This window comes from Natrix helvetica (genome assembly GCF_964273705.1).
Source record: "Natrix helvetica genome assembly, chromosome: 3".
In the NCBI taxonomy this organism is placed as follows: Eukaryota; Metazoa; Chordata; class Lepidosauria; order Squamata; family Natricidae; genus Natrix; species Natrix helvetica.
The window spans coordinates 1,650,133-1,668,457 of NC_138549.1; the positions used below are offsets into that span (position 1 = coordinate 1,650,133).

Consider the following 18,325-nt stretch of genomic DNA (forward strand, 5'->3'; position numbering starts at 1 on the left):
ACAGGTCCAAAATGTAGGCAATGTTAATTATCTGAAGAGAGGACTGTAAAGCTTTCGTCCAAAACTGCAAAACCGCAGCTGTTTAAGGCCTTTCTCTTTAAAAAAAAAAACCCTAAATAGGTAGTTTAGTTTATTGCTAAATAATAAATAGTAGTCTCTGATTTACCATGGCTCATTTAGTGACTGTTCGTAGTTGCAACAGCTCTGAAAATTGTGACTGGCAGCGTCTCCAAAGTCTCATGATAAAAATTCAGATGCTTGGCAACCGACTCACATTTATGATGGTTGCAGTGTTACCGACTCACTTTTGCGCCCTTCTGACAAGCGAAGTCAAAGGGGAAGCAAAATTCGCTTAACAACTGTGTTACTAACTTATCAACTGCAGCAATTCATTTAACTCCTGTGGCAAGAAACGTCGAAAAATGGGCATAACTCACTTCACAAAGGTCTCATTTAGCAACAGAATGTTTACGCTCAATTGTGGTCATAAGTCAAGGACAGCCTGTATTTGGATTGTAGTTGCTATTTTGAGTTATCTCTAGGTCACTTTAGACCACCTTCCAAAGTAGCCGTATCATAGAATTTTATGAAAATACAGGTATATTGTTGTTTTTAATTTTCAAGCCTTTTCTTAAGTATTTTAATTTTATTTATAGAAATATTTTGACTCTCAAAAGCCCTCAGAAAACCACCTGAGTTTAGTCATTCCCTTTATTTTTTTTCCTTTCCAAGATTTTTGAAAGAAGCCCTATTTCCCAACAGACACTAATGTACCATTAAGGGGGAAAAAATCCCTCATTGTTACGCCTGCTAAAACAAACCGAATTCTTTTGGAATAAATTTAACAGCTGTTTTGGTTCTGTTTGGTTTTACAAAAAGGCATCCAAGAGCTTTCAGCTGAACAAAATAAAATAAAAAGAACCACTAAAGCAAACAATCACAGGTTTTAAACAAAGCATTAAAACCAACGTTACATGCCACAACCTCAAATGAAGAAAAAAAAATCATTTGAAACAGGCCACATTGAAATGTTCAAAAAAGGGCTGACTTTTTCACAGCTCCTAGCCACTGAGTTGCATTTATCCAAGACCGCAAAATATTTTGCTGTTCTCTTCCTCCCCATCCCGTTATATCTCTCATAACGGAAAAACAAAGAGTTGGAAGGGACCTTGGAGGTCTTCTAGTCCAACCCCCTGCTTAGGCAGAAAAGCATACACCACTTCAGACAAATGGCTGTCCAACATCTTCTTAAAGACTTCCAGTGTTGGGGCATTCACAACTTCTTGTGGCAAGTTGTTCCCCTGGTTAATTGTTCTGACTGTCAGGAAATTTCTCCTCAGTTCTAGGTTGCTTCTCTACTTTCCACCCATTGCTTCTTGTTCTACCCTCAGGTGCTTTGGAGAATAGCTTGACTCCCTCTTCTTTGTGGCAACCCCTGAGATATTGGAACAATGCTATCATGTCTCCCCTAGTCCTTCTTTCTATTAAACTAGACATACCCAGTTCCTGCAACCGTTCTTCGTATGTTTTACCTCCAGTCCCCTCATCCTCTTTGTTGCTCTTCTCTGCATTCTTTCTAGAGTCTCCACATCTTTTTTACATCGTGGTGACCAAAACTGAATGCAGTATTCCAAGTGTGGCCTTACCAAGGCATTATAAAGTGGTATTAACACTTCACGTGATCTTGATTCTAATGCCTTGTAACATGTGAAATTTTTAAAAAGTGTTTTGCTCTATTAGTGTCACTTTATGCTCCCAAATTACGATATGTGGGCCATTTTGTTACCCATTTTTCCTTATATACAGAAAGGAACATTCTGAAGATCTTCTTAGGAAGATCCAGATTTCACCATCCTGGCGGCAGGGATGTGTATGAAGAAACAAAATCAGCTTCTTGGAAGAGATACCAGCTTCCTCAACTCCACTACTATCCTGTGCCTCCTGCTAACCAATTTTTTTATTCTACAACTATTAAGTTTATGTAAGATCCTTTAGCAGAAGCTCTTTGGAAGCCCAAGAGTCAAACAACTAGATCAGGGGTCTCCAACCTTGACAACTTTAAGCTTTGTGGACTTCGATTCCAAGAATTCCCCAGCCAGCATGGCAGTTGAAGTCCACAAGTCTTTAAATTGCCAAGTCTTGAAGTCCATAAATCTTCAAGTGGCTAAATAGTTTGGAGATCCCTGCTCTGGGCCATTGAGTGCCCCAAGTATCTGAGATACATCACCAACTCCTGATCTTCTGTGAGAGACCTACGCTGTGCAGGCATGTTGAAGACTCTTGGATGTCACCATGTTTTGTGGGCTACATGACTACGATTGTACATAAGATTAGGTAGGACTGAAGGCTGCAAAGTGCCACTTTGCCACGTCCACCAGGTGCCACAACATCCACAAAGTGGACAACCAAAGTTGGAATAACAAAAGCCGAACGAGGGATCTAATTTCTCCTCGTTTTACCTTTCTCTTCCCTGGCACCCAAAATGGTCTGGGGGAGGGGGGAACGTGGCCAGCATCGCAGCGAGACTAAAAAAGGACAAAGTTTGCTATAAAACTGCACCCCTCGCCCGCCTGTTGGAAGCCAACGCACAAACAACAGTGTGTTTGGCTTCAGTTCGGCCCCGCAGAATTCAAAAGCAAAGTCTCACTTGACATTGTAACCTTCTGTGCATCCAATTCTGTTGGTAGAAAAGGAAGGAGGTTTTTTGGTGCCACTTCAAGAAAAGATGGGATTCAGGAGGCCCATCCCAGGAGGCCGCAACCTTTGCCTTTGCTGCAGAACTGTGGCAGTTTATTAAGACATCATGGAAAATTTGCTCTCTCTTTTTTTTATTGAGACTTTCAGTATCCGGTCCATTTCACTGCATTTTTCCTACCCCTCCAACTTTCCCCCCGGTTCCTGCTTCCATCTCAAAATTCACCCTCTTTCTAGAAATTATTCTTGAGACTCCAAAACTGTAGGTTGTGACCAAACTTTGCCATCTCAAAGACTTGGCTCCAGACTCTTTCGCTCTAAAAAAAACCAAGCCCAATTTCCACCAAGAACAATGCCTGCCCCTTTTGTGCCAACTGTGGCTTAGGGTTTGTTGCAGGCTCCTGGGCACCATCTTGGCAGCTCCTTTCCAAACGGGGCGTGAATCGAAAACCTGCATTCCATAATCGTGGCTTTGTTCTCTCTGAATGGACCCACCGGAGGGTTTCTCCCGCTGGGCGCCTGGGCAGGGCATGTGTCTTGTTTTTAAAACAGTAAATTATGTTAATTCATTTCCTCTGGCCAAACCATAAACGAGGGGAAGGAGGCGGGGAGAGAAATGTAAACAGGAGTCTGTTACAAGGAAGCAGGAGGAGAAGGAGGAGGGAACAGGCGGACCCCTTGAGGGGAAGGGGCTTTGGTTTCAGGGTTCAGAGGTATCCCTTGCACCCGACACCTGGAGTGCTCTGGGAGGAGCCTAAATGGAACCGTTTTCCCGGCTTTCAACTTGATGGACAGCTGGTGAAGTCGGGGAATCCAGAAAACTAAAGGGTGCATTTCTCAGGTGTCTTAGCTGTCATCTCAGGAGCTTTCACCCATATATTATGGGAAGGGAATGTCAACTTCAACCAAGATCTAAAGAGGGAGAGAGGGTGGGAGGGAGGAAGTAAACAGGGAGGGAGGGAGAAAGGGAGGGAGGGAGGGATGAAGAAGAAAGGAGGGAGGGAATGAAGAAAAACAGGAAGGGAGAGATAAAGGAAGGAAGGGAGGAAAAGAGGAGGGAGGGAAGGAAAGAAAACAGAGAGGGAGAAAAGAGGGAGAAAAAGAGGCAGGAGGGATGGAAGGAAGGAAGGAAGGAAACCAGGTAAGAAGGGAGGGAGGGAGGAAAAGAGGGAGGGAAGGAGGGAAGGAAGGAAAACTGGGAGGGAGGGAGGGAGGGAGGGAGGAAGGAAAAGAGGGAGGGAAGGAAGGAAAATGGAGAGAGAGGGAGAAAAGAGGGAGGGAGGGAGGAAAAGAGGAGGGAGGGAGAGAAGGAGGAAAGGAAGAAAAACAGAAAGGTAGAAAGGAAGGAAAAGATGAAGGAGGGAAGGAAGGAAAATGGGGAAGGAGAGAGAAAAGAGGGAGAGAGCGAGGGAGGAAGTAGGAAGGAAGTCTATAGACGATTAAAGAATCATTTTCCTTGATTCCTCTTAAAAAGCTGTCACTCTTTAAAGTAGAAACTTCAAGATATTTTGCGTATTTGGTGACTGCAATTTGTTTCCTGGCCCCCAAATAAAGTCCATTATCAATGAAGGGTAGAAAACTGTCTAGGCGAGATGCTTATTTTCAGTTCTCTGCAGGAGTCTACATATTGTTTGGGTGTTCTCAAAAACAGCTAACAAAACCCCCTCCCCACTGAGATTTTCATACCATCCACCTGGTTTCAAAGCTGCACCTTCGTTACTCTAGTAGCCACAAGCAATTGCCAAATATTCTAATGGGAAAACGTAGGCAGTTTATCAGTCTCTCCATGGCCTGAATTTCAACATTATTTACCTCAGGAAGGAAATGCAGCAAAGCCTGAAGTCTCCTCTATTCAGTGGCTGAGTTAAAATAGCTGCAACCAGAACCTGTTCAACCAGATCCTGGGTTCAAATGTAATATATTAATGTATCGATGCGATTACAGGATGTGGCTGAGCCAAAAGCTACCAAAGGTTATTGCTACATCAGAAAAATGCCAGCCCAGAAAAGAAAACCCTTCCAGAAACTAGGATTGCCTTGAGAAGTGGACTAACATTAAATATTTGCAACATTTAACTCACATTAACCAATATAGGGCAGTAGTCCTTATGAGGACAGTTGAATGACTGTTCAACGTTACCACTGTGCTGAAAAAAGTGGTTTCCAATCAGGTCTCACTTGTGATTAACAAAGTTGGCAGGGACCTTGGAGGTCATCTAGTCCAACCCCCCTCAGCCCTAGCAGGAGACCCTACACCATTTCCGACAAATGGCAGTCCAGAGAGTCTCAAGTGATGGAGCAACCACAACTTCTTGTGGCAAGCTGTTCCATGGGTTGATTGTTCTCACTGTCAGGAAATTTCTCCTTATTTCCAGGTTGAATCTCTCCTTGTTCAGTTTCCATCCACGATTCCTTGTCTGGCCTTCGGGGGCTTTGGAGGATAGCTTGACCCCTTTCCTCCTCTCTGGGGAAGCCCCTCAAATACTGGAAGACTGCTCTCTCATGTCTTGTTATAGACTCACGGGAAATAGAGCATCCAGTTTTGGTCACCACATTACAAAAAAGATGTTGAAACTTCACAAAACGTGCAGAGAAGAGCAATTAAGATGATTAAAGGCCTGGAGGCTAAAACATACAAAGAACGGTTGCAGGATTTGGGTTTGGCCAGTCTAGAGAAAAGAAGGACTAAGAGTGACACGATAGCAGTCTTCCAGCGTTTGAGAGGCTGCCACAAAGAGGAGGGGATCAACTTATCCCCCAATGCACCAGACGGCAATGGGTGGCAACTAATCCACGAGAGAAGCAACCTGGAATTAAAGAGAATCTTCCTGAGGACAATCAACCAGTGGAACTGCTTGCCACCGGAAGTTGTAGGTGCTTCACCACTGGAGGTTTCTAAGAAAAGATTGGACTGCCACCTGTCAGAAATGGTGCAGGGTTAGAGATAGCTAACCTTTTTGCCATTGCGTGCCAAAAGCGAGGGGAGTGTGGGGGTCAGGTACTGTGTGTGCATGCCCCCACCCTTAATTCTATCTGCCCCCCTCCCCACATTCATGCACAACCCCCTGCACTCCTTTCTAGGAGCCTGGGGAGGGCAAAAATGTTCTCCCGCCCCCCCAAAGCCCAGAAACGGCTCATTTTCAGACTTCTGGTTTGCGTGTTGGCCTATTTTCCGCCCTCTGGAGGCTTCATGGAGTCCCCTGAAGCCTCCGGAGGGCGAAAAACAGCCCAATGCATCAAGGCCGAAATCAGCTGGCCCAGGTGTGCATGGGCGCTGGAGCTGACAGGGCAAAGCCTCGTGTGGCCTCAGAAAAGTCTCCGCGTGCCATAGGTTCGCCATCGCAGCTGTAGGGTCTCCTGCTTGAGTGGGGGGAGTTGGACTAGATGACCTCCAAGGCCCCTTCCGGCTCTGTTAATCTGTCAAGTCACAAATCGTCCCATTTCTCTGCCTCCTTAAGGTAAGGAAAGCATAAATAGCGGTTGTGAAAGAGGGGCTGCCAGCCAACGTCCCTCCCTCCCCGATGAGCCATACAAGGAAGGGATTCAACTCCCTTCATCTAATTTCCACCCGGGGGGGGGAAACAAAACCTTTTTCCGTGGCTCCTCTTCGCAGCAAAAGCCCCAAGATTAATCCCTGACAAAAAGGAAGTCCGGATGCGTTTCCGTTTGGCTCCATTAATTCTCCTGACCACAAGCACAGGCATGTTACTGCAAGGATTTCTACCAGGTCTGTTTTCTTGCTCCAGAGCCAAGCAATGAAGGGAACTGGGAATTGTTTAGATGACCTCCGTTCAACATAGTTTGGAAGGCAGCGTCACACAAAGCCACAACATGGAACTTGGCTCCTGCTGTCAACCGTGCCACAGTCTTAAATGTCTCTGGAAGTTCTCGGTCATCCAGGTTGTCCCAAAGGGGCTTTTTTCAAGAGGCAACTGGACTTTCTTGTTTTCTTTGAAGAGGTTTTGCTTCTCATCCCAGAAGCTTCTTCGGTTCTGCAGAATTGAGGAAGCTTCTTGGATGAGAAGCAAAACATTTTCAAATGAATGTCTATGGAAGTTCTCAGTCATCCAGGTCATGGTTGTCCCAAAGGGGCTTTTTTCAAGAGACAACTGGACTTTCTCAGTTTTTCTTTTGAAGACATTTCGCTTCTCATCCCAAAAGCTTCTTCACCTCTGACCATTTGGTGGGGAAGGGAAGGATTAATACTCCTTGCAGACAGCTGGTCATTTGCAGCCTTTGATAGGGTCATTGAGGACACCTGGAGATTTCTCTGTGTCCTCAGGGTCACCTTTTTGCTTCCTGCAGAAAAGCACCTTTGGGATAACCAAGGTCATCTCACCATTTTTAGACTCCAAAGCCCATCATCCCCATTAGCATGCAGGTAGTTTTCAACTTACAACCATTTGTTTCGAAGTTACAAGACACTGAAAAATATGACCGATGTATGAATATGACAGAAGAAAAGATATAATGCATATAAAGAGGGGGAAGGGAATTTAAGAGTAGAGGATAGAAGGATAAGCAGAAACCTGAAGAAAAATGGAACATCAAAGAGAGTAAGGGATGAGTTAAGAGAAAATGGTTAGGAAAGGAGGAAGGGAAAGAAGGGATGTATCAGTAGGAAAATGAAATATGTTAATACTACAATACAATACAATAGTAGAGTTGGAAGGGACCTTGGAGGTCTTCTAGTCCAACCCCCTGCCTAGGCAGGAAACCCTATACTGTTTCAGACAAATGGCTATCCAACCTCTTCTTAAAGACTTCCAGTTTTGGGGCATTCACAACTTCTGGAGGCAACTTCTGTTCCACTGATTCATTGTTCTAACTGTCAGGAAATTTCCCCTCAGTTCTAAGTTGCTTCTCTCCTTGATTAGTTTCCACCCATTGCTTCTTGTTCTACCCTCAGGTGCCCTGGAGAATAGTTTACTGCTAATGATATATATATATATAGTTAAATAAGATGATACTGTTAATTGTGGATAGCCAATTAAGTAAAACGCTTGTTACATAAAAATTGAATTTGAGGATATATGCTACCTATAGAAATTAGAAATAACGAATAGAAAACGAAATGGTAAATTTGGTAAATTTTCTGAAAGGGCGAAAAATTATATTGTTTAAGTGTTAAGAAAAAAAATTAAGTTTAAGGTGGGAAGATGGCAAGAAAATAAATGGGGCTGAAATTGGAAAAAGAAACGTGATGTTAAAGCAATTATGTATAGGACAGAATGTAAAAGGGGGAAAACTAGCACAACGCTTCGTTTGTAAAAGGAATTTAAAATTTGTAACAAAAAGAAAAAAGGAAAATATGACCCAGGGCCATTTTTCACACTTACAACCATTGCGGCATCCCCGTGTCACATGACTAAAATGACCACGTGACACGCAGGCCTGAGCCTGGATCATTTATGACGGGTGTCCAAACTTGGGAACTTTAAGACTTGTGGACTTCAACTCTCTTAAAGTTCCCAAGTTTGGACACCCCTGATTTATGATGTAGAGGAGATACAGATAGTCCGACTCAGAATCCTGTTTCTTACTGACCATTCAAAGTTATAATAAGGCCGCTTGAGAGAGAGAGATTTATGATTGTTTTCCTAACGACCGCTACAAGGTCCCCATAGTCGTGTGATCAAGATTGACCGATTCATATTTATGACGGTCACAGTGTCACGTGGCCCCTTTTTGTAACAACCTGATTACTAACTTAGCCACTGCAACGATTCACTTAGCCACCGTGGCAAGAAAGGTCATAAAATGAGGCAAAGACTCACTGAACAAATGTCTCGCTTAGCAACATGCATTTTTGGCTGAATTGTGGTCATAGATCGAGGGCTACTGCATTCCAATTCAGCTTTGTTTAGGAGAGGATTAAAAAACACACGTTCTGTACATAAACTCCCTTTTCTTGCTTCAATGCTAGCAAAGATGTAAATTTTCAAGAATTTAATTCATAGATATCATCTTTAAATACTTTCGACAGCTACCAAACATTTTTTCCCCTACCGTATTTCAATTGTACTGGGGAGGAGAAATTTGGGGCTTGCAATGGGATATTTTCAAAGGGACTATTATAAGTCAAGGTTCACTCACAGTTAGTTTTTGAAAGAAATCCAGAATGAGTCTTGCATGAATCACTGAGTGATGGAACACAACGATGTACAAATTTGCTAAGCTTTCCAAAACCACATTTTTACACGAGATCCATAAACCTGGCCAAAAGGATAACAGCGGTGAGGTCCTGCCATGTTCAAAGTAAATAAGGTTTTCCCAAATTGTATCTGGAAATATTAGTAATCTGACCTCTTTTATTCAAATGCAGAAATCTCCAAGATTGAACCCTTAAAAAGAAGGAGAACCTGATTGCTTCATGGCACGTCTTCCCACAGTCCCTCCAGAGCCCCATAACCACCAAATACCAAAGATTGTGTAAATCTTTCATAAAATAAATTTACCAGGCCCAGAAATATATATATATATTGTTTCATTCCAGCCAAGAATGAACCTTTTCTTCAGCAGCTAAGAAAGGGAGGGAGGGAGGGAGGGGAAAAGCGAAAGAGAGGACTAAAAAAGGGCAGAAACTTAGACAAATCAAAGCTTATTCCAAGAGGTCTCTGTTCCCAATTTACATTTTTCTTCCTTACGCTCAAAATTAAGTTTAAGCACTTAATGTAAGAAGGTAGCCTGGAGTTATTGGCTGGATTTCTTCCTGAAAATTGGATGGATTTTGATGAAATGGAACCGTTAGATTAGTCAAAGTGCTCCTTGCCATGTTTACAAAACTACAATGAGGAGACTGTGCAATCAGGGCAACACACCAAATGCGAGACAGACGATGTTTATCTGACTTGTGAACTCAGGAGGGGAGAACCTGAACAGGGCTCACACTTGGACGGCACGGTTTGTGCAAACACACCCGCACTGCTTCAGACCTGAAACAATCCCACATATTCATGGGCTTCGCTTCGGAATATAAAGCGAGGATTTATCACCTTTTGCTCCAATGCGCCAAATAAAAATTACAGATGTTTTCTCCGTCCAGATCATCAGTGAATTGCGAGTCTGTTCACACACACACACAGAGAGAGAGAGAGAGAGAGAGAGAGAGAGAGACAGACAGACAGACAGACAGACAGACAGACAGACAGAGAGAGAGTTTCTTGTTCTGGTTTTGTTTTCTTTGGGGTGTTTTTATAAAGATAGATGGAGCGAATCAAGAGCAAACGTGGTGACGAGCCCAATGTCTGGAAATGCAGAGTTCGTAGCTTCCATTTTATGCTGAGCGTGTTGTAAAAGACAAAGCAAAGATTGGTCGAAAAGATTTGTCTAAAGCTAACACAATCCTGGGCTGCATAAACAGAGGCATAGAATCAAAATCACTTGAAGTATTATTATTAATACCGCTTTGTAAATCCTTAGTAAGGCCCCACTTGGAATACTGCATCCAGTTTTGGCCACCAAGTTACAAAAAAGTTGTTGAGACTTTGGGAAAAGTGCAGAGAAGAGCAACTGAGATGATTAAAGGCTTGGAGACCAAAACATACAAAGAATGGTTGCAGGAATTGGGTATCTCTGGTCTAGAGAAAAGAAGGATTAGGAGGGACATGATAGCAGTTTTCTAGTATTTGAGGGGCTGCCAGAAAGAAGAGGGGGGTCAACTTATTTTCCAAAGGACCAGAGGGCAAGACAAGAAGCAATGGATGGAAACTAATCAAGGAGAGAAGCAACCTGGAATTAAGTAGAAACTCCCTAACAGTGAGGACAACTAACCAGTGGAAGGACTTGCCTCCAGAAGTTGTGGGTGCTTCATCACTGGAGGTTTTTAAGAAGAGATTACACAGCTACTTGTCTGAAATGGTATAAGGTTTCCTGCCTAAGCAGGGGGTTGGACTAGAAGACCTCCAAGGTCCCTTCCAGCTCTATTCTGATTGATGGTTGCTATGCACTGTGTAAAGCAGCTGTCATGTTGATAAGACTTCATTTCAGGAAAAACTTAAGTAATGTTAACTTCTGTTGAATATTGAAAGATGTTCTTATCTATGACAGTCAAATAAAGAGCACTGGGGATTTGAGAATCGGTGGTGAGGCCTCACTTCCATAAAAAAACATATGAAAAATGTTGAGGACAAGCATTGAGGACTAGTTGGCCAAATTAAATAATTGGACACACCCCTGCAGTTTTCATTTCTCTGATGAAAAGTCTAGAAATGCCTGAGTTTAAACATTTCCAAAGTAATATGTTTTTACTGTATTACTATTTAAGAAAAATGGTTGTTGGTGGTTGTTTTTTTTTTTACTGTTTGAATTGTTTCATCGATTTAGCATTGTAAGCTGTGCAGAGTCACTTGGTCGAGTAGGCAGCAACAAAAATTGCATAAACAAACACATAAAATATAAATACTTTTTAGAGCTCGCCAAGGAATAGCCTTTTTAAAAACATATATTAAGAGAATCATAGCCAGCCAATCCAAGGGAAGCATCCCTGAATATCCACCTTGATTTGGAAAGGCCCAATTAAGGGAAGGCTCAACATCCTTAGTTGAAAGAACGGATCAGGGACAGATCACCATGAAAAAAAAACAATCTATCTTGTCACAAGGAGTTGCAAATGACTTGATGGTCCAATAATGAATCCATCAGCTTCTTGAGCAAAGTCTACATTATCAAGTTCCTCATCCCATTAACACATTTTCAAAGCCATCAATTGAAACTGCTCTCCAGTCATTTTAACACCATTTCAGACCCTTTCATTCCAAGATGAGATGACAAAGGACAGATAATGATCGGCTTGGGGTATTTAAAGAGTGTTCTCAGGTCCTCTGAAACTCAATTTTCTCAAGGTTGAGGTTTCTAGGTCCCCCTGCTCTCAAAGTCTCTCATTTGGGTACTCTGATCATTCTCCAAAAATTATTCCTTTTTTTGCACCCATCCCATGTAGAATATCTGGATGAAAAATAATGTTTTGATCTGTAGCCAAAGGGCATGGTCACTCACCATTAGGCCATTATGAGAAGAAAGTTTCAAATTCTGAGTTTTGTCACCTGTCTAAAGGCTAACAAGCATTTTCCCGCTCCTCCTCCTCTGCTCCTCCTCCTCTGCTAGAGTTAAGACATGGTTGGTTTGTCATGAGAAACAGTCCCTCTATTCCCAAAGCAGTCCAAATATATCACCTGTTGGCTAGATTAAGGCTGCAGGCAACTGTGGTTACAACATAGTAATAATGCTGCTGTCAATACTCAATGGTTGACCTCTGGGAAAGCTCAACAATTCCCAAGAGAAGGTAGTTCTCTGTTTACATTCAGAGATGGATGCTTCTCCCTGGTGTTTCTCAACTTTGGCAAGATTAAGATGGGTGGACTTCAACTCCCAGAATTCCGCATGCTGGCTGGGGAATTTTGGGAGTTGAAGTTCAGCCATCTTAAACTTGCCAAGGTTGAGAAACACCAGGAAGAAGCATCCATATTTGGGTATTTGGACACTCATCTTAAACCTTGAGTGGGGGAAGGGAGGGAGAGAAGGAGAGAGAGAAGGAGGGGGAGGGAGGGAGAGAGAGAGAGAAGGAGGGATGAAAGGGAGAAGAGGAGAGAGGGAAGGAGGGAGGGAAAGAAGAGGAAGGAAGAGAGAGAGAGAAGGAGAGATGAAAGGGGGAGAGGAGGGAGGGAAGGAGGGAGAGCAGGAGGGGGAGGGAGAGAGAGAGAGAGAAGGAGGGATGAAAGGGAGAAGAGGAGAGAGGGAAGGAGAGAGGGAAGGAGGGAGGGAAAGAAGAGGAAGGAAGAGAGAGAGAGAAGGAGAGATGAAAGGGGGAGAGGAGGGAGGGAAGGGAGAGAGAGAAGGAGGGGGAGGGAGGGAGAGAGAGAGAAGGAGAGATGAAAGGGGGAGAGGAGGGAGGGAAGGAGGGAGAGCAGGAGGAAGGGAGAGAGAGAAGGAGGGAGGGAAAGAGGGAGGGAGGGAGGGAGGGAGGGAGAGAGATGAGATGGGGAACCAGAAGTTCTCAGGCCTATATAAACATGTAACACCCGCTCAGTTTCCAGCACAAAAGCACCTTGCCAAGATTCTGCTAATTCGGAGGAAAGTTGGGAGTTAAAAACAACAAAAGTTCAAACTCCCTGAAGGCATCAAAGCATTTGCACTCTCACTAGCGATGGGGAGCAGCAGTCAGCCCACTCCCCTTCGTGACTTGGTGCTTATCTGCAGGAAGAGCCCTGATCTCGCCAAGCGGGGGTCTAGGGTCAAGTCCCAAGTCATGGAGGGTCAAGAGAGTTGGAAATGACTCTTGGGTCTTGGCGTGGGGAGCCTGATGGCTTCTCTGCCCACTCATAGAGGAGAGAGGGAGGGAGGGAGGGAGGGAGGCGAAGAGAGGGTGGGAGGAAGAGAGAGGGGTGGGGAGAGAGAAGCTGTCAGCTGGAGCTTTAAAGAGCTATAACCCACTGGTGATTCCACCCACCGTTGACCAAGGCCTTGCTCCCATATTTATCCGGATGCCCTGCTGGATCGCCTCCTCTTCACCAGCGGAACATGGACCTTTTCTGGTAGAACCCCAGAAGCCTGCAGAAAAGGATTTTTTTGTAGAAGATGCCCTCTGTCCTCAGTTAATGACGGTAACTCAGCTTAGAGGTTAGCAACAGGGTTGTGAACCTGGCTTCCCCACTGACTTTGCTGATCAGAAGATTGCAAAAAGATATCTCGTGAGTCCCCGTCCCCCCCACTCCATCCTAAATATGAGTCAGTCGTCAAGCATCTGGATTTTGATCACACATGATGCCACGGTCATTATCCAAAAACCTGTCCTAAGTGACTTTTTCCAGTGCCATGGTGACTTTGAAGGGTCACTAAATGAAAAGCCGAGGGCAACCTGTACTTTAAAGTAACTTCAATTGGGGCAGGGGGAGTAAACGGGGCTGTTCCCATGTTTAAAAAGAAGGCGGCTCCTTTAGTAAGAAAGGAGGCCAATTCTAAAAAGTTTCTTTTTGAGTCCTCCGATAAGGAAAGGCAGGAATTGTCCTAAACCTGGGCCAGTTCTTTAAACCTTGGTTAGTTTAATCTCACATTTGTCCACCCGCCTGCAGCCCAGCCCCCAGCCCCAGCCCTGCTCTAAGGGCCCAGTGTAGAGCAGGGTGATCCGATGGTGGATTGGAGCCACGGGGCTAAAGGCTGCACTCTCTCTCGCTGGCGGTTGAGAACTGTCATTTGTCTGTCACTCCTGGGAAGTTAATGGATTTGTTTGTTTAGTTAGCGCGATTGGGAGAATTAGGCAGAGCAGGGCTGGGAGAGATTAGAGGAGGGGAGAGGCTGCCCTGATCCACCCAGGAATGCAATTGTTTTCCTCGTCCTGCAGACTGCAAACTGGAAAGCCCAACGTGTTCACCTCCCACTGAACAGCCATGGAAAAGCCACAGAGAGCACGCCTGCGTGGGCAGGGTGGAAATACGCAAAGGGGGCAGGAGGGGTGATTGAGGGGCAACCCTTCCATTGCAGGGAGGGAGGGAAGGAGGGGAAAGAAAAGGGGAGGAAGGAGGAGGGAGGGAAGGAAGGAAGGAAAAGGGGAAAGAAGGAGGGAGGGAGGAAAAAGGAATAGGAAAGGAAGAGGGAGGGAGGGAGGGAGGAACAGAAAATAGAAAATGAGGGAGGGAGGGAAGGAGGGAAGGAAGAAGAAAGAGAAAAGGAGGACTAGAAGGAAGGAAGGAAAAGATTAAAGGAAGGAAAAGGAGGGAGGGAGGGAAAAAGAGAAAAGGGAAGGAAAGAGGGAAGGAGGAACAAAAAAGAAAAAATGAGGGAAGGAAGGAATGAGAAAGAGAAAAGGTTAGAAGGAACAAAAGAAGGATAGAAGAAGAAGGAAGGAAGGGAAATGGAAAAGGGAGGGGAAGGAGGAAGGAAAGAGAGAGGGAGGAAAAGAGAAAAGGGAAGGAACAAAAAACAGAAAAGGATAGAAGGAAGGAAGGAAAAAGAGGAAAGGAAGGGAAGGAAGGAAGGAAGGAAAGAGAAGAGAAAAGAGTCCATGTTGAGGGTCACTATTAGGCACTTTCTGAAAAGTCATTAGGAATAAAATAAAAAAAGACAAATGAAACCTCCTCCTCCTCCGAGACCATTTCCTTGGCTTCCTTACCTCTGGCTGCCTCGGCCAACGCCAAGCTCCCCAGAAGCAGCAGCAGCGCAATCCGGAGTCCCATGTTGATCGCTCTTCCCAGTTGACTCTCCAACGCCTGGAAGGGAAGAGACACCAACCTTGAACCCAGAGCCTCGTCAGCTCCAAACCCAACAGCGAGAAGGAGAAGCAAAAGGCTGCAGACGGACTTTTCAGCCAGGAATCCCCGGGGAAGCCGTGGGCAGAAGCCCTCTCCGTGCCGGGGGAGCCTTGCTTAGGCTTTCGGTCCCTTCTAGGCGAACCTCAATCCAGGAACAGGGGCGGAGGGGGGGCGGAGGGGGGCAGGTCTGTATGGCCGGATCAGGCCACCCACCGACTTTTTCTTCCTTGGTCTGCAAAGGAGGCAGGCTGGAGACCCCCCCAAGGCTTCCCGCAGCCCCGACGGGCAGGAGAGGCGTGGGGAGCCTGAGTCGCAGCAGGTAGACTGCACCTGCCCGCAACGTTCTTTCTCTCCCGTCTCCCTCTGGAAGAGGCTCCGCTGCCCCCCTCCCCTTGTCTGCCCTCGGGACACCCAACAACTCATGTAAGCGTCAAGCGAGGAGAAGAGCAATTACGCCCAGCCATTAGCCGACAAATTGGAGCTCCCGCGGCTGGGTTGGGGGCCGGTAGGGCGGAGGGGCGCGGAGGGGAGAGGACCCTCTCGGGAAAGGGGGGATCCCAGGCGCCCATCCCCGCGGAACCAACGGCGGCCGGAGCGAACCTGCCCCCCAAGACCACAGAGCAGCCTTTGTCTCCAAAGCGGCTTCGCTCCGCTCGCCCTGAGCGCAGGCACCGCTCGGCCGCCCCGACTCAGCAGCCCCGCAAGAGAGCAGCAGCCGCCGAGCTCCCGAACTTGGCCGCCCGCGCAGTTCTTGGCTCCCGGCTCCGCGCTCGCCCGAACAAAGCTCAGCGCCAGGAGCCGCTCCAGCCCCACGGCCGCCGCAGCAGCAGCCGTGCCGAAGCGAAAGACGGCCGGCCCCGAATCGCCAGCCCCGAAGTCCCGGACAGGAGCCTCCGCGAAAGGGATGCGGAGGGAAGGAAGGAGAAAGAGAAGAGAAAGGAGGGAGGGAAGAAGGGAGAGGAAGGAAGGAAGGAAAGAAGGAAGGAAGGAAGGAAGGAAGGAGAGAAAAGAAGGGTGAAGGGAGGAAAACGGGAGGGAGAGAGGAAAGGAAAGTGAAAAGGAGGAAGGAAGGAAGGAAAAAAGCAGCACCTGGCCAACCTGCCCATCACTGCCCGCCCGCCACGTGGGAGCCGCCCGTCTCGGCTGCAGCCCCGCGCGGACAAGTGGCGGCGCTCGGGGCGGCCGGGGTGGCTGCTTACCTACCTGCCGCCTCCTCGCAGTCCCGCGCCGGCCCGGCTCACGCTGCATCCCGCGCCGGCGGCCTCCCTGGGACCGCTCCTCCGCCGCCTGAGGGGCGCCCCATGGAGCGGCTGCTCTCACCTCCGTCGGCCCCGCTCGGCTCTTGACAGCCGGCTCGCTGGCGGGACCTGCCGCGGCTCCAGCGCCCGGGCCGCTCCCCGCCCAGTTCCGAGCGCCCCGGCAGCCAAGAACCCCACAAAGGAGCCCCGCTGCCTCTCCGCCGCCCCTCCTCTGCCTGCCTGCCTGCTTGCCGGAGTTGCCCGGCCGGTGTCGGAGCCGCAGCGGCGGGATGCGGGAGGGGAGGGCCGGCGGGGGCGGCTGGAGCTGGGCTGGCGGGCGAGGCAGACTGAGCGCCCCTCCCGGCTGGGGCTCCTGGCCAGCCCGCAGTTCCGAGCGCGCCTCCCGGCCCCGCCCCCGGCTCAACTTCCCTCCAATCGCCGCTCTCCCCCTCCCTCCCCCCGCCCCCTCGCCCCGCCCCCTCGCCCCGCCCTTAAGCCTCCGCTTCGCCGCCCGCGGGAGGGGCCCCCGCCCCCCAGCGCCCCCCCCCAGCGCCCCCCCCAGCGCCCCCCGCCCTCTCGGGGGACCCGGCAGCAGCAGCAGCAGGAGGAGGAGGAGGCGCCGGCCGCCCCGGCCTCGGTGGCGCCTGCAGCCGCGGATCCAAGACGCGGCTCCCTCCTATGCCCGCCCGCCGCGGACCTTGCAGGTGACGAAAGCGTGCCGGGAAGCCAGAATCCCCGTGGGAAGCCGCGATGCAGTCCGAGGAACCGCCGATTCGGGAGCTTCTCCTCCAAACAGCCTGAATTCACACGGGGGTTGGGGGGGTGCGTAAATTGGGGGTACATCCCTCCTCCCCCCCTTATTCAGCCGGTCTGTCTTTTGGCGATGCAGAGTCTCCCCTCCCTCCGAGGGTCCCGTCCCCGACCCCCTTCCCCGCTCACACACACCCCGACCCCCTCCCCCGCTCCGGTCGCAGTTGCAGCGGGATCGTCTAGATTGCGGTTCGGAGCCGAAACATCTGACGCCCCTTTAGCCAGAGAGCCTCCTCGGACGGAGACCCTCTTGAGAAGGCGAGCGGTTCGCCACGCAGTCCGAGCAGAAAAAGGGATCGATCCGAGAGAATGAATAAAAGCACCTGGATTTCTCTCCTCCCCGAGGCTGGGTCCCAGATAGAGTGCCACGCGAAGGGGAGGCTTGACCGAAAGGCAGGCGTAGTCGCTTTGGGTGAAGAGATTCGTCGACGCCACCAGCTCTCCTTGTAGCTTCTCCGTGCCCCTGCTGGCTCTCCGAAGTCGGTAGTGCACTTCGCTTTGTCTCCTCCTCCTCTTCCTCCTCCTCCGTGACACATCTTGGACGGATGGAAACGAGACCTTGGTGCTTTGCCCCCCCCCCACCTTCTTTGGGAAGGGAGACCCCTTCTTTCTTTCCGGTTATCGATACTCTTTTCTCCCTAAAGATGAAGACTGTAGCGTTCTTCTTCTTTTATTATTACTATTATTTTGGAAAGTTTGGAGCAAGCCTCTTAAAGACCTCAAAAACTCTTCTTCCCCCCTCTCCTCCCCACAATCCCCACTCCCTTGTAGCACTGATGATGTTGCCTAGTTGGGTAATGAAACATCTGCAAGAAAACAAGCAAGCTCACAGAGCACCAAGGACAATGCTCTTCCTCCTCTTCCTCCTCCTCCTCCTATTCTTCTTCTTCCCCCCCTCTCCTCCCCACAATCCCCACTCCCTTCTAACACTGATGAAGTTACCTAGTTGGGTAATGAAACATCTGCAAGAAAACAAACAAGCTCAGAGCCAACCAAAGGAACACACCCCGCAGAGAATAGATCTTCTTTTCAGAAAGACAGAAATCTTGTCTGAGAACTGACAGATGTCAAAGAATTTGGCAAATAAGATTATCAGGGCAGATATTTTTGCCTAAGACTTTTTTCAGAAGCAAATGTCTTTTTATTTCTTCCCAAAGGAAGAGAATTCCCATATGCACAGTTGATTATATCAGGACTGCAGAAAATTATTATTATTATTATTATTATTATTATTATTATTATTATTATTATTATTATTATTATTATTATTATTATTATTATTATTATTATTATTGCATCAACAGAATTGTATCACAGCGGCCAGTTGTTTTGCCGGATT

General features: G+C 47.6%; 1 protein-coding gene across 3 annotated transcripts in view; it reads right to left on the reverse strand.

Moving 5' to 3' along the window:
• FGFRL1 (fibroblast growth factor receptor like 1) overlaps nt 1-17,495 on the reverse strand; it is a 143,598-nt gene extending 126,103 nt beyond the window's left edge. The window contains exons 1-2 of one of the 3 annotated variants that reach the window (XM_081947910.1): nt 17,310-17,495; nt 14,800-14,896 (exon numbers count right to left, since the gene is read on the reverse strand). In XM_081947910.1, the coding sequence (XP_081804036.1) occupies nt 14,800-14,863 (64 nt within the window). In that variant the 5' untranslated portion in view covers nt 14,864-14,896; nt 17,310-17,495. Of the gene's footprint in view, nt 1-14,799; nt 14,897-16,137; nt 16,519-17,309 lie in introns of those variants that run through there. The other 2 variants (XM_081947908.1, XM_081947909.1) reach the window with 2 other exon arrangements.
• Nucleotides 17,496-18,325: the final 830 nt, after the last annotated feature.